Raw genomic sequence first — 16,565 nt, forward strand, 5'->3', positions numbered from 1 at the left:
TGGCGTGTTGAGAGACGGTGGTTCAACAAGCCCTTCAGCTCTCCACAGATAATGTGATATCCTTCTCCCATCTCTCTCTCACACACACACACACACACACACACACACACACACACACACACACACACACACACACACACACACACACACACACGCACACACACACGCACACACACACACGCAGCTCACTTACGTTTTCAGACTATATAGAGTGTCGGTCACTACTCTTATGAGCACTCAAATCAAGCCCGCGGTCAGGATTATGGTCACTTGTGCACGGCCAATGAAATTAGACCGGTGCTCTGAAGCGCCCCAATAAAGCCAAGAGAAAGTGAGGACAGTCCATCTTCTCCAATTATAATACTCACACCTGCTCTCCCTCGGGAAGCAGCAGGCTCGATCTACGAGCCTCTCTCTCGCAGCGTCTTCTGGTAATCACGGGCTCGGCCCGACTCCCCCCTTGATTCCACTCATGCACCAAAATGAACAGATGTGTTGCTTTGCATAGTCTGGTGTCACGGCGACACACCCGTCGGTCCACTACGGCGGATACACGATGTCCGCGTCAGCGTTGTGCCTCGCGGGTTCGAGAGAGGGAGGTCACGTGACATGGTATAACGGGGGATATGAGTCAGAGTGGAGAACAGGTCGGAGGTGGTTGGAAGGAACGAACAGAACCGTTGTACACACGATCAGCGTTTACGTCTGTAAGAAAAGGGAAATCGACGTGGGTTTCTTTTTAAGGAACGCACATAACGTAATGCGTTTAAATTATGTAACGTTAAGTAACATTAAAAATGTACTTGTTTTTTTTTCCCAAACAATAATCTTTTCCTCACCATGATATTTAACAACTAACAGAAATGTTTACTGAAGAGAAAACTACGGGTTTTTTTCTTACACAAAAGAATGCATAAAACGGCTGTTAAAATCCTAATTATACACGATTTTTATTCCCGTGAAGTTGATTTTGCTCTTACACAAACTCACCGCGAGCAGTTGTCATGTTTACTCAATGTTTCATGACGTGACTGAAACTGAAAAACACCATTCTTCGATTACTTATGACACTGAGGTTCTCACCGCGGGGCGTCGTATAAATGGTACACTTTATGGTTACCGTGTCCAGTTGGATTTCTTTTCCCCAAACTGATGAAATGAAACTGAAATTTTAAGTCCAACAAACCGGCGTTTTGTGTCCCGTCCTAATTACGCACTACAGTGAAGTTTGAGATTCAAGTAAAACAGTTGCAATTATTTTTTATTTGTTTTCTCATTTCAATAATGCAGTTTCAATTGAAATGAGCTGTATCAGTCTCACGAGGACGAGAAGAGGAAGCATTAGAGTTCATTCAGCTCACTTAAACACTGGGGATCGCGTTACACGAGAACAAATCAGCGGCACAATATATCTGCCTGGGTGAACATGGTGGAAGTAAATAAATCACTGCCGAGGCAGGAACTTTCACTATATAGATAAATTCGCCCTGGCAGAATCAGGTTAGGGCAAAAAGATCCTTCAGAACTTTCAGTGAAGAATAGGGAAACAGTTATGGACAAAACTCAACGGGCAGCGACTTTGTGTAAGTATAACGAGGCCTGAATATGTTGCAGCTTTCGAGGGAAATGACTCCAAATGTAGGAGTCCACCTCAATGTTACACGTGGCTCGATCTAATTTCAAAGTAAAAACCTCAAAGATTTTCATTTAGATAACTGTAATACTGTAATATAAGTCACGATTCAACAAGACGGTTGTCTGCGGCGACATTTCCGGGAAATAGAAATCGCTAGCGTTGCCCAGTTAGTAACGCATTTTCCGTCGCCCGACAGCCCAGAAAGCGGGCAGAGCCAACGCAATGACCTCGCTCACCCACTTCCAACCAACAAACGTAACACAGGCGACACTGTTTCGGATCTCTGGGAAGCAAAGCGACGCTCACAAACACAGCTGCAATTGCGATTTGTCGCCACAGGCGGCACCAAAGAGAGCAAAACTGACATTTTTGAGATTGCAACTTTTTAGAGTGCATCTGTTGTTTTTCTATAATCTATATGGACAAAAGTACCAAAGAACTAGAGAGAAAACTGACCTGTAGAGAATCTGGAAGAGATTTAATTTTTTTTCTTGAAATTATATACTTAAAATTACTTCACACAGGAAAATGGGTCAATATCCTAACCTAGAAGCTTAACCAAGAAATTTTGGGTGCCTAAACCGAACCAAACTAACCAGATGAAACGAAGATGAACTGTGCAATCTCATTGTAAACATTCAAGGATTGCGAGCCCTTAACTTCATGTTCTTATAGCGTCCGTGCTTGTTTGTCCCTGTAATATGTCCATTCATGACTCAATTGACCATAAGCATTTTAGAGAATCCCATTTATCACTTGGTCAATAAGGGCAAATGGGAGGGCAAGTGCTTGGTATACTGTACCATTTATCATTGTTGGGAAATGGGAACCTTCTTCACTAAATTTACAACACACACACACACACACACACACACACACACACACACACACACACACACACACACACACACACACACACACACACACACTGTGAATGCACATTGTGACCCCATTCATCAGGGTCCTAATTATAGACCAAGCAGACTCCCGTCGATAGAATCGACTGGCCCTCCAGGAGCTGCCGGTTACTGTGTCTCTGAGCTCTTCATTGTCTTTATTGTCCCAAAACAATCTTCAGCTTAGCAGAAGGAGGGCAGGAAGCGTGCATGTAACAACAAGACAAGATGTTGAAAAGCAAAATTGAATCTCCTCACATGTGAGGAGATTCAATTTTGCGAGACAAGAAGTACCTTCAAAATGATACACTACGGTGTGTCAGGTTAAAAGGAATTATGAAATGTCGATTAGTTTGAAATCAATGCACAAAAAACGATGTTGCTTTCTTACCGCACACTGATTGGGGGGGGGGATCTGAAGAGTTTCCTCTAATTTGTCAAGAAAACTAATCAATTTTGTTACAAGATTTGGCCATTTCAGACAGTAGAGTGTGGGATTGTTTTGTTCATCAAGAAACTCGGGTATTGTTTAAGTTCTTCCATGAAAACCTGCTGTTTTATAGGAGCGAGGTTGACGATTCATAATTACATTTCCTATGACTTTTGGACTCCATAGAAACAATAACGGCAAAGGGGAGCCAGAATCCCACTGATATAAAACCGTCATTAGTGGAGCAGGATTCCTCCCTGAGCTGGCAAAGATATGTGAGGTTTCCAGTGGCAGATTTTAATTACTGTTGCAGTAATTAAATTCTCTCTGGTTTAACGGTGAGGTGTTGTAGCGTCAACATGAACATACAAGGAGTCTTGCCATAGTGAGCTCGAGGTTACAGTTTCTTAAAACTCACAAAAGGGATATGCTTATTGAGACTGTAAACACGAATCAACACGATACAAAGGAATTCATTACAGTTTGTTTGGTATTGTGACAGCACTCCTACGACTGACCTAATTGTATATATACCCCTACAGGACGAAACTAATTCGTTTTTCTATAAACGCGTAAGTCAGAAATATGTATGCATTACAGTCCAGTGCATATGGCCGGGAATGGCTAGAGGTTTGTTTAGTGCCGGGAGCATGATTAATGCACACACATTGGAGGGAGTGGACCAGCACTAGGTCCCTTCCCTCTAATCCCAAGGGAGGTAACCTGGTTCTGCTGGGGGGACGGTATGGTATTTTTTAAAATACTTTAGACCTCCCTTACGGACGTAAAATGCTGAGACATTCACACGCACGTGCTAACGTGAATCCGATTCATCAGATTCAATTTCTAAAAATGCTTCGGTACCAAATTTCGATACCAAGGCCGCATCCACGCTATTATAGTTTTTGGTTTAAAATGCACAACTTTTGCTACGTTTACACTGGAGTAAATCATCATGAACGAGCCAATAGAGGATATTTTTAAACTGTAGCATCTACTAGTGGTTTGCGCGTGAGGCGTTTAGGGAACAGTAAATTGAAGTCTGTACTTCAGGAAAACGAAAGATTTGGAGTGTAATGTGCTGCGTTGTTTTCCTAGTATCGGAAATAGTATTATTCAGGAACTGGTATCAAAGTCAAGGTGTCAGTGCCAGTTTTCAAACATTTTTTAACGCTACCCAGCTCTAATCGCCACACAGGGAACCATGGTTACACCCGTATGCGAGGCTAAATTGGAGGTTAGAGAGGTATCAAGTTACAATGAATTGGACAAGTTTTTTTCTGCACATTACAAATTTGACCTACAATGTGTTAATCAGTTACACTGCAAATTCCTAGAAAAAAACACTTGAAATGGAGGATAGAATAAAGGCCAAAATATGCTGTAAGCCTATCCCCAAAAATATATATGCATCTTAAACTATACAACAAAGAGGGCTTTGTTGAAGAGATAATATCCCAGAGTTGCTCAAACTAAACAGTTTGCTAAACTGGAGACGTCGAGTCGTGCACATTGATAATTTCAAGTCTGTGGTGGGTAAATGGATGATTGATAAGGGATTATATTTAGAAAGTGGATGCGTCTGACTTGGACACAGGAGACAGGACAGCTACACTTCACATGTCCGATGCCTCAGAAGAGGGTCTAACCCATTTAAAGTGACCTGGTTTAGCTGGGGATGCTGTTTTGAGTCTGGGCAATGTTAAAACAATATTAGCGAAATGACAGGATCAGAGTGTTTGAAGAGGTGGGAGAGTCGTCCCACTGGCTCTTCATATTAATGCAGTTAGCAAGACGCAAAACAGGTCCGAACTGGTTTAGTGCTGACCCAGCTAACGATCATTTGCTTGCTTTGAACTTAATTACTTGATGAGGAGCAGCTGTGTTGCCCATGTAAGTTTCAGAGCCTCACCCAGAAATCCGGCTGAGCAGTGGCCGCACTCCAGACACCAGGGGTAGCTTCCCAAATCGCCTTTTTTCTGATATGCCACGATTTCGAATCGTTTGGTAAAATTTGTACGGTCATCCTATCAAAATGCAAGCATCTTCACACATATGGTAATATGAGCACAAATATAAGTTTTCATAAACATCTAGAGATTTTAAATATATGTACTAAGGATACCTAAAAGTATTAAAGATAGGTTAAAAACTCCAAGTAGGTGTTACTGCTACAGTTTTTGGTTTATGTGTTGAAGATTAATCAATTTGTAAAAGATTTTAGTAGACCTACAGTTTCTAGAAGTGGCTTACTTTTTTCATGTCTACAGGAAAAAAGGGAACTTTGCATGAACATATGAGGGTTAATGTACGTGATTAATTTCAAAATTATATATTTTCTAGGCCAGAGTGTGCATGTATCTTCTCAAAATTAGTTCCCCTCACTGTTAGCCTTGTAGTCAACTAGCTCGAGCTCTGCAAGTCAGCGCTTGAGTTAAATGTTAATGCTGGCATGCCAACATGCTCACAATGAAAGTTGCTCATATTTCGTTGGTGTAAAGGCTATTATTATTGTGGTTTGGTGTGTTAGCATGCTAAATAGCACTCAACATAATGTTTTGCTCCGTTCAAATGGAATCCGTGGTCACAACATGTTACAACAGGTGGTGTGCCCCATATGCTCGGAAGAGCAACATTTTCCTCGGACTTAGGCTATTATCTAAGCTATGAAGATAAACTCTAAAATTACTATAAATTAGCTTAACATCCAACAAAAAATTAACTTCCATGACATCTGACATTTCCGTAAACGTCAGCAAACACGTCACAGCTGGTGAACTCGGGGCTTACAGAAAATGTCTAGTTCAGACCATGTCAGACCATGTCTGCAAGAGGTTGTAAACAAACAAAGCATGGAGGATGTTAGAAGTGACATCACTTGGCTGCTTGCCGCTGTGGTTATTTATTGCACGTTTGTAAAGTTTTTTTTTTTTTTTTTTAAGTTAAATGTCTAACATGAATGCCTTTTCTGGTAATTATGTAAAACAAATTAACATTATATAGGCCTAAATATAACCAACGTATATCTATCTATCTATCTATCTATCTATCTATCTATCTATCTATCTATCTATCTATCTATCTATCTATCTATCTATCTATAAATAAAGATAATATAATTTCATTAAACATTTAATCATTCTTTTTTTTTGTGTGGCATTTTTTCTTTTCCAATGACGATGTAAGCAGGGTGTGATGTCACGATGGAGTGTCCCATTTTACTTTTTATACCATTTCAGCCCTCGTGGACTCAAACACTCAAACATTACAGCTGTGACTTCAGCTGAGTCAGTGAGGGTTCAGGGTTCAGGGTGGACATTGGGATTGGGCCTACAAATCTGAAGCTAATGGGATTGTGATTACCAAAGGAATGGACAGATTAAAATTTTGACTAGATAGAGGAACAGTCAGGATCAGCAGCAACTCAAACTTTGTGTAAATCCGTGAAGTCAAAAAAGAATTTGCAATTCATGTAAAGGTATCTCTCTGTGCAACAATTTTTGTGATATTAAGGGAATAATCAGCAAAGATACAGCCACTATGACTGAAATGCAGTCACTATGAATAAGTTTCCCTGATAAGAAAAAACTGATTTTTTTTTTTTTTCACAAGGACACATTCAGCGGTTTTGATTACTCTGCCCGAGCAATAAAACAAAAACAAAGCCAAAGAAACATTGATTAATTTTGGCATGTTTAAGAGTGCCGGGCTCATTTCTTTATGTATATTACAGACACCAAAACTCATTGAAGGTTATATCCTGCCCATGACTCAGTTGTCTGCCTGACTCAACCTTCTTTTCTTTCAAACGGCTTTATTATGTTCACGATGTACATTTTGTATTAAAAGAATTAAACACGGCGTGATCTTTTACAAGGCTGAAGCACAATAAGAAATCAGCAAAGTGTCAAACCTATGATATTATTATAAATAAGCAGTCTGGTCTGAGTTAATCCCAGCCTGTATATTCTTGTTCCAGAAGCTTGCTATATGTGATCATGCTTCTAATCAGTGTATAACTTGATCCGAAACTGTTTGCCCATAAACAAGACAAAAAGAGTTTCTATCCCAGACTGCGGTCCTCACTCAGCGAGGCAGCCCAGCCATGAGGAATTCCCTGGCAAGAGGATCTAACTTCCTTACTGAGTCACTCAGTGTACCGACACTGTGGATTTATCCGAGTGAATAATGTAATATAGACGCTGTATCTCTGTCAAACCAATCCCAGTCTTATGTCAGTGCAGATCTGGGTCACTAGCCCCAAGTGTTTCCCACAGATTTCATTAAACATTAACTGTGTCTAAGTATATTTCTGTGTTTCCGACTTTCGAAAACACTGATGATTTCCACTCGGAGGGGAAATGATATACAAAGTGCGTCGATACATTTCCTTCTCTCTGCTGTTTTAACGGGGATATATACAGGATTTTTTTTTTTTTTTATTATTGTTTTAATGTCAAGTCTGTTGAGAGGACATGAGATTCATGGCTGGTACACACAGCAGGTTCAACGGGTTTGCAAATCTACAAATGTAAAAACTTGCATTCTGCCCACTTGCTAACTTTTACCAACCTGCCATGGTACTGAGAGCAAATAATGGCGTGCTGTTAATAACAAATATGAAGAAGAGAAAGACAAGATATGAAAGAAATGGATTAAAGGTCTCACCGAGGTTACATATTGTATGTGCCGGCACAGTTTTGTCTCCCGGGGAAAGTCGGTAAGATCCAGGAAGTTGTCCACCACCACTTGGCCGATCAAATCGTGCCTAGAGAACCTGTCAAAGTCGTAGACGCTGAAGTGCAGCTTCCGGCTCGTGAGCTCGGTGTAGGCCACGGGGAAGAGAAACACCTCGTCGAACACTGGGTTGAGTGTCTTGCGGTGCACCTTGGTCTGGTGCTTGGTTTTGCGGTCGGGCAGCAGGTAGATCTTGACGTAAGGATCGGAGGTCCCTGAGAAGTCCTTGGCGGGAAGGTCCTGGGCCTTGTGGATCTTCACGATCAGCTGCTCCAGGTCGAAGTCGAACTTCAGGATGAAGTTGAGACACCCGCAGCTGTCGGGTCGACGGCCGTCTTCGGCGTCCACCGAGCGCTGCTTGTAGAGTTCCGGTTTGATGCTGCCCAAACCGGACAGAGACTCCTGGCGCTGGAACTGAGCAGGGTTGAAGTCAGGATTGGACAAGTTCATCTGACGGCGGATGGAGTTGTGCCTGTAGGAAAGCGGTTAAATGTTCAGACATATTAGATCGTTTAAACCATTCAGCTCATGTATCCTCGAAACTCGTCGTTGCTGGAGGGCAACTCCAGAAGCAACTGGTCCCGGTGCCAGATGAATTCTATGCTGTCAACTTCCTAATAAAGAACTGTGTGTGTCCATCTGCATTTAACCTGCCAACAACACCAAAAGGTTGGACAGCGGCTTCGGGGGGGTTATTGTGTACTAACCGTACAGACGAGGTAGGCTCAGTAATCTGTCTCTGGACCCGGTCCCTGGCCAGAGTGTGGGCCTGGTTTCTCTCCACCTTGGCCTGAGTCTCCAGCGGGATGTCCGGCGATGTGTGGCTGATCTTCAGGGCGGACTCCGGTACAACCACGGCCATGGGGGGCCCCGAAGGCTCCTTCACACAGCCATCCTCGCTGTACTCCCTTTCCTCGCCATCCACCTGCACGGCACACGTCAACGTTTACGTCACTATAGATACGATTATAGAAACCAATGCCTCGGGAAGGCTGATTTTGACTTTCGAGTTTTAAGGCTGGAAGACCTGTTTGTTGATGTGCCTCAAATCTAAATTTGGTCCACACATTTGAATATGTAACGCAGCCTTCTTTTTACCATTTCAAATTAGGGATGAGATTCCTGGCCAACAATTTTGTTTAATGCAGAGTTATAAGGGAGCACCTTTCCTGGCAGGAACTAAATGACCTCTCCTGTCTGGACAATAATTATGAAGTTAGGGGCAGTCGGTTTGGCTAAGCATTGACCCAAAAGGAGTGAGAAACAGCTGGCCAATAAAGTTATGTCCAGCAACTTCTCTCACAAATCAGGTCTTTGGGATAAAATGTGCCTTTACAGAAAAAAAAACACAAGTTTCCTATGTTTTTCACAGGAGATCACATCTATGACACATGTCTACCGCATTTTGAAAAATATGATAACAGGAAAAATATGTTGAACAGTTTTTCACATGGAAATCTCCATGGGCTTCACACATTACACAATGAAAATGTTCTAAAACCACACGTTTCCCATGTGTTTTTTTGTAAGGGTGTCTCCACTGGAAAATGGTCAAATAAAGTACAACCATAACTTAAACAATGTGTATATAGAACATACTACAACAACAAAAAGGCTTGCTGTTTTAAAGCACAGCTGATGTAAGCAATGCACAAAGCAAATGGAGCTGCTGCTTAGAGCTCGAAATGTTTTTGTACATTTTATTACCCAACTTTAACCTGACTGGATGTCTAATCTGCCAGAGTAATTTAAAAGGTCCTGCACACGGCGGGTTCACCGGGCAGTTAACAATCACTCAGCCAGAGTGATTGCGATCGTTGCTAAAGGCCCTGTACAGACTGTGGGGCGGAGAGACTCCTTTGAAAACCACAACAAACAGTAGTCGGGCATTAACAGACAAGCCAGTCTCACAGCAAAGCATCAAATAGATGTGCCGGTCCACTACAGCAAAACGTGAAATAGTCACACTTTGGGCTGTCTAGGCGTGGAAATTACACGTTTTCAAAGAGCGAATGTCATGTGACCAAAGTCCCGCAATAAGGGCAAGCAAAGACATTTTTCTGCAGTATTAGGAGGTAGGAGGGGTGGGATGATGAGGTTCGAATCCAGGAGATGACAATATTTTTGTGGAGCTCTTCTTTGTTTCCTTACCCCAACCACATTTTTATTTTTTCCTTAGCCCAACCATGTTTGTTTCCTAAACCCAAAAACATGTTTTAAGTTTCATTTTCCTGTAAATCACATGGCTGTTTCATTCTTGAAAACGTGTAACTTTCACGCTTCATGTTTTGCTGCAGCGGATCGGCTTCACGTTATGCCGTGATACAGAGTTGCAACCGAAGATATTATTCTCACGAGTTATTATTGGGAATTGTTCAAGATTGCGCAACAATATACAGGCGCTGTAACTACAAAGTTGAATTCTGATCCGCTGATTTGTTGCACCCAATAGCCCTTTTTTTCCCCCTCTTTACCTCTGTGAGGACGGGCTGTTGGTCTCCCCCCAGGAAGTGCGCCCCCTTGAGGACATCTGGGAGGAAGCGACCACTCAGCGGCACCCAGCATAGCTTCCATGACACAAAGAGGGAGACGCTGAAGAGGGCCAGACCACAGGCAGTCACCAGCAAAGACAACAGGCTCACCGATACATCTAGAGATGCAAGAGAGAAGAGGGGGGAGGCGGGGAGGGGTGGGGATTAGTGAACACAGATTTGCCCGTAAAAAAAAATGCTGGCACAGACGAACCATAGCTCCTCGGGGTGGACAGGCTGTGTGTTTATTCAGAATGCTAAATGAGATGGGGAAAAAGTATAACATCTTCTAACTGTAGGCAAAATAATGAAGAGAAAAAAATAATTCCCCTGGATTATCCAACATACATCAACAGATGTATTAGGGTATTGCCTTGATCATGAGGTGCCTACATGCGGCATCAAAAAATAGCCTCCAACAGCAAAGATTGATCATCAGAGAGTCAGACTGATTTCACTGATTCAGGTTTAAAAGGGAGTTTGACAGAAAACTATCTTTTCTTGTCAAATCAGGTGAAAACCAGGTGATTTTGGATGTTTCAGCTCGATTGATTATCATTTTTATCTATTTGATGCATGTGACCCATCATTTTTGGTAACTGCAAATGATCCGATCAAGCCATTCAAACCTGAAACAATTCTTGACATGTGGGTCTGAGAAATGAGGCCCATGCGGAAGTGCCTTAAAGTGCAATACCACCAATGGACACTAGGCTCCCAAAAAGGCTCTGGCTCCATGAACTCTATTCAATTTCTCTCATGAAACACAAAGTCAATCTTTTTTTGTTTACGTCATTACGGTGTCATTTGCAAAAGTCTCTCTTTCCTATTAGGTTTCCATCTGAAAATAATCCCATCATTATTTTGATATTAGGTTTAAAGAAGCTGTGTTTTTGGGGGCGTGTCTGTTTGATTGACAGGCCTGTGGTGCAGTCAGGTTTCTGCTATATGTGGGCAGGGCGTAACATCCTAAGGTTCCCAATTCGATTGCAGGTCGGAAGTCAGCAAGTCGGAATATTGCAATTCTGATGGGACATTTTTTAATATCAAATAAAAAAATTGACTGATTGTGAACAATCCGATAGGACACATCTATCGCACTGTGATTCCCGATTTATTTTCCATTTTGTTTGGAATGCAAATTCTTTGCGACCCATTTTATTCTCTGCACTTTGACGTCTTCGTGTATTTAGATACAGGAGAATTCTGTAATTGTAAGAGTTCCCGACTTTTCTAACTTGCACTTGCATTAACATTTCCTATAATTCACTATCAACTTTTGTTCAATTCAATTGATTTTGTTTTTCTTTAAAAGCTGAGAATCACCAGGCAAAATAGTCCCACGACACTTTACAAATAATAAAAAAAAAACATACAGCAAGCAAATCAAATAGTAAACAACCACACAAAATACATGATGTGCTTAATCTTTGGATGGAAAAGTAAAAAAAAATAAAAGGTTGTATCCTGACACATCCTCTCTTACGGGAGTTTATTTCTCACTTTCCGTCTGTCCGAGACCAGACTCGAGGAACGATATTTGAGAAGTATTGCACACGAGTGTTGTTATCCATTAGCATAAGAGAGGTTTCTCCCTTTCGCTGCTCGCCGTAGAGTCAGACAGATAGTGCACGTTGATATCTCTTTTCCCGCGAAGCGGCCTTTCAGCCGAGCTCTTAGATGGTTTTGTTAGTCTGTCTGCTGAGATAAGATGCTTTAAAGAGAAAGAGTTTGAGAGATGACGCTGTTCTCTGGAAGTCTTTCTTCCTTTCTTTCTTCCTTTGCTCGTCATTTCAAATCAGACTCAGACAGAAAAGACTGAATTTTTGAGCGTCCTTGCTCAGAACAATGCCTCTCAGACTCCCCAATATGTGACAATACCAACGATCCAGGGCGGCTTTTCCATCCCCTTATTTAACATTCTGCTGTGAAAGTGCAAAAGCAATGCAGACTTATTTCAATTTATTTTCTTAAACTTTCACTGAAACTATCTCTACATTCTAGTTTCTCAACAACTGGACTCATCATTTATAGATTCATCAAATATCCAACACTGTGCTCAAAGGATATTTTCTACAGAACTACAGGAGGACTGAAGCCGTACAGAATATTTTATGTAAAAAAAATGTTTTGGACAAACTGCTAATTAAACACAGAGACATAAGAAACATTAACGGCTTTCCAGACAAACTAATGAGTAGATTGCACGTAATGTTTTTGGTATTTTGACCACTTTTGACACACTTAGTTGTTAAAACATCTGATTTAAAAAAAATTTAAGATGCCAATAATTCAGCACACAATAACCATATTGTCAAAAAAAAATTAAAAAATGTAAAACTTATGCCAATTTGTTAAAAAATAATACATGAAATCTCTTTAAATACTTTGAATACTTTACACTCAATCAATTATAAATCACCTCTATAACACAAACGAGGGTGAAGAGGTCTGAATTCTTTTACTGTAGACTCCTTTTATTGCAGCTTATTACTTATGCTATCCAAGTCAACGGAACTCCATGGAGACGCCACCTACATCGAGTCAAGGTATGGCGCCTGTAATTAATTACGCAAGATGTAGAGATTACAGTGCTGAATGGTCTCCATGGCAACGTCTCTCATTGGCTTCTGCAAAAAAGCAGGTGGCTGCGAGCACGGATGCAAGCGCGCTCAGGATCTACTCTCAGGATCTATTTTATGCCCCATTAAATTTGTGTTTTTTGTGCACGTTGGACTTCTGGGTTACTGTGATGTCGTCACACATCAGGTGTCAAAGACCGACCGCAAACTATATAATGAACCTCCGGAAGAGGAGCAATACGTTGTTTTTTTTCCCTTTCTCTTTCTTGTCATAATTTAATAATAATGGAATATATGTATCTATCCTTTTACTTTTTCATGACCTTATTTCCTAATTTAAGTCATTGTTATCGTTTTTTTCTGTACGATATGATATCGAGTTCTTGTCGGCATTGTCTGTATATTAAAAATGTGTTCAATAAAGTTCACGGGGGGCGGGGGTGGAGGGGTGGAAGGGGGGGGGGGGCGACGACTGCGGCATCACATACTTTCATCATCGTTGGAAACGTGTGTGAACATGTCAGCCCTCAGACACCAGTGCAGGAACCGTTCTGTGTTTCATCGTCGCATTGCAAAACAAAACTGATCTGATCTCACAGCCGCTGTGTGTTCGCAAGGAAAAGACTGGGAGTGCAAGGACTTTTACATAAAAATGAAAGTCCGTTACATTCAAGCCCCAGACAAGCTCAGACGATGCTAAAAACGAGGCTAAATAAGCCTGCCACCGCCACGTAAAAGTCTCTGTATTTTCACAGTATAGAGAGTTTAGCTCCACATGCTGACTTAGGCGAGAGAAAACAAATTCAATCGCGCGTCTTCTCTCGACTTTCCACGCGTTGTCAAATGTGTCGCTTTTATTTTGCAACAGGTTGATTTGAACGCTACCATCCTGAATAAATAAACGTTGCTATAGTATGATATCGCAATAAAGTAGGCAAAACCTAAAGGTGTTAAATGACGATAGGAACAGGAGCACAGTCAGCTCTATGGTTTGTGAAATGAGGCCGGTAGAACACAGTACTCTTGTGTGCAGCTCTGCACTGGGCACCAGCTGGGGTGAAGTGAAAGCACTAAAGAAATGATCTGTGTGTGTCCCGACACAGTGCAGGGCTTCTGTCCTCAGCTGGCACAAATAAAAAATAAAAAAAATGCATGCAGGTTTCTCCATTTTGCTCCGGCTTTGATGTGCTAAAAAGTGGAGGCATTTGTTTCAATATAGCGGCTTTTTTTTTTTTTTGTATCTAAATTGAATTACAGCTCAGAATATCAATATTTCTTTCCTCATATCAACTTCGTTTGCATTCAAAGCTCACCAGCTTTCCTTTGAAACCAACTTCCTTCTAAATATTTGAGTCCCAAAATTAAATATTGAAAACACTATTGCTTCTTGTGTGATAATTTTGGCTTTGAAAAGGAGTAAAACAGCCCAGAAAACCCATTATCTTCATTCGATTACCTTTGTTTCGGCAGTTTTCGAAACCGCAGGGTGTCTTCGCTTTTCAAGTGCAATCAAGGCACCGAGGACTAAACTCCATACAGCTGGTGGAAGTTAATTTGATTCAGGAGCGCCATTAATCAGTAGGCTCACTCACTAAAGGAAGTCGACAATTATAATTAAAAAAGGTCAGGAAGGTTTTGATTAGTATAATTGTCTGTGGTGTGGTTGGTTGTTTTTTGTGAATATGCATGACGAAAAAAAATAGAGATTCTTATACTAACTGGAATATAAGTGGTGGCTTACATCAAAGCTGAATTGGACAGTAAAGCAGTACAATTACAATTATGGAAATTATTCTTGCCAACCTAGAAGCTTTCCATTATTTGTTGGGTTTCCAGTTTACATTAAAAAAAAAATACCCTGACTCAAAACTAGCCAATTTACTATGTGGTATTTATTTGCCCCGTGCCCTTTGTACTTTTACAAACCATTTCTCTTGAAAAGGTTTCAAAAGACGATTGTCCAGAAAATTAGCTAATAGGCCTGCAAGAGTAATCATGTTGAAATCTCAAATCATTACTGTATGTGATCTCAATTTTAAATGACAAATATTCTGCCGCATTTTAATTCAGGACATAAGCTTCATCAAAAACAAGCGCTCTGACTTTCTCCCTCAAAAAATGTCATTGCGGATACCGACAGTAAAGTAAACCCAGTGAGAGTGTGTGAGAGACACACACAAAACAACAAAGCTCAGAAAAAAATACTGGTTCAAAGGTTAAATAACAGACGGAAAAAAAGCTGAGGCAAATGTTTGTGATTTATGAAGCTTGAAACAGAGAATTTCCATTCTGTTGAGTGGAGTTAAAATACAGGTGTGCTGCTGAGTTCTGCTCCGTTGAGAATTACATGCATCTTGCAGGACCGTGCACAATTTAAGGAAAGATTACTAGACATTGTAATGATTTGATGTTTTGATATGATGTCATCTTCTCTGTCAGGTTAATTAATGATGATAAATGATCTGAAGGTTGTAGTTTTTGAACATCTAGAATCATCCGTTTTTTATTAGCCTCAGTTGAGGAATTTCATTGATACGATTTATCTGAAATTTAAAAGCTTATTCTAAATTGATCTCAAAATTTATATTATTAAAATTTTGACTAGAATATCTTATATTCTATATCATACACCTTTGTACTTCTTGTTTAGTTGTCCTCTGTATCAGGCAGCTATAGTAGCTAAGCAGGTTTGTGTGATCCTATATATTTCCTTTTAAAACCAGAACTATACAAATCTCGTCAGGATAATTTTATCACGAAGATCTGTTAATTATCAACGGCTGTCATTTCTGCTTCCTTCAACTTCTGCTTCAAACCAAAGACCTACTGTGTCAAATAAACTATTCACATTATACAATAGGTGCCATTCATGAATAGATCCAAGGTCATTTTTCCATAATACATTATTAGTATGGTAAGTGTACAGCATATCCGGCTGGTTCTGAATGAGCTCAATGCAATTTCACTCTCTTCATAAAAAAATATGAAATTATGAAATCAAAATGGTTTGTTTGAGGTTGTTAGAATGAATTGCTCATGCAACATTCAAATGGTCAATTCTGCAAATATATAAGTTTGGTGTTTGCACAAAGTTTGTCTGCAAACAACATTGCAGAGCATCTTGTCCTTGATGTTCTCAAAACTCTTTTGTGTGTCAGTGTTTGAGCAAAAATCTATTTAGTTTCTTCCTGTTTTGTTATTTCTTTGATGCTCAAAAGAGAAATGCTTTTCTAATCTTTATGTACATTTAATCAAAAATAAGACACAATTCATCTTCATAAATCCTACCAGTTATTGCACAGAAAAGACCTGACATAAGCAACACATTCCAGATGCTAAAATCTCCCCACCAAGAAGACCATCAGTAGAGGAAATCAGAGTCTGATTTTTAGTGTCCAACAATGCAAATGGATTGTCCTGATAGAACCTCCTGCCTCTGAAGAAAATCAGGCTTAGAAGCCCGAAGTGAACAGACCCACAGATGGCTGCTTTTATTGATTTGGAACTAAATCTCCTTTTGATGAAGCGCTGTGTAAATCAACAACATGCTCTAGGCTGGCTGATTATCCAGAAAGGCTTCTTTGTATTGAACCTTCAGAAAAGGTGATGCAGAAAGAGAGCCTGCAGCATGAAACTGTGAAAGTGTCCGGCTGGTTCCACATGTTTAATTTAGCGTGCCCTCACTCTCACACATTCAGTCACACCATCACACTTGTCAGGGTAAGGAGAGTTTTCCAAGCAGGGATAAGGATT

General features: G+C 40.6%; 1 protein-coding gene across 1 annotated transcript in view; it reads right to left on the reverse strand.

Moving 5' to 3' along the window:
* Window positions 1–16,565, reverse strand: part of syt9b (synaptotagmin IXb) — a 35,410-nt gene that overhangs the window by 9,082 nt on the left and 9,763 nt on the right. Inside the window, exons 2-4 of the mRNA XM_069715194.1 lie at window positions 10,174–10,349; window positions 8,407–8,624; window positions 7,631–8,171 (exon numbers count right to left, since the gene is read on the reverse strand). Of these exons, the coding sequence (XP_069571295.1) occupies window positions 7,631–8,171; window positions 8,407–8,624; window positions 10,174–10,349 (935 nt within the window). The remainder of the gene's footprint in view (window positions 1–7,630; window positions 8,172–8,406; window positions 8,625–10,173; window positions 10,350–16,565) is intronic.

The sequence above is a fragment of the Brachyistius frenatus genome, unplaced genomic scaffold, assembly GCF_029030835.1.
Source record: "Brachyistius frenatus isolate BFR_SWC_R1_liver_20210118 unplaced genomic scaffold, ASM2903083v1 Contig_139, whole genome shotgun sequence".
In the NCBI taxonomy this organism is placed as follows: domain Eukaryota; kingdom Metazoa; phylum Chordata; class Actinopteri; family Embiotocidae; genus Brachyistius; species Brachyistius frenatus.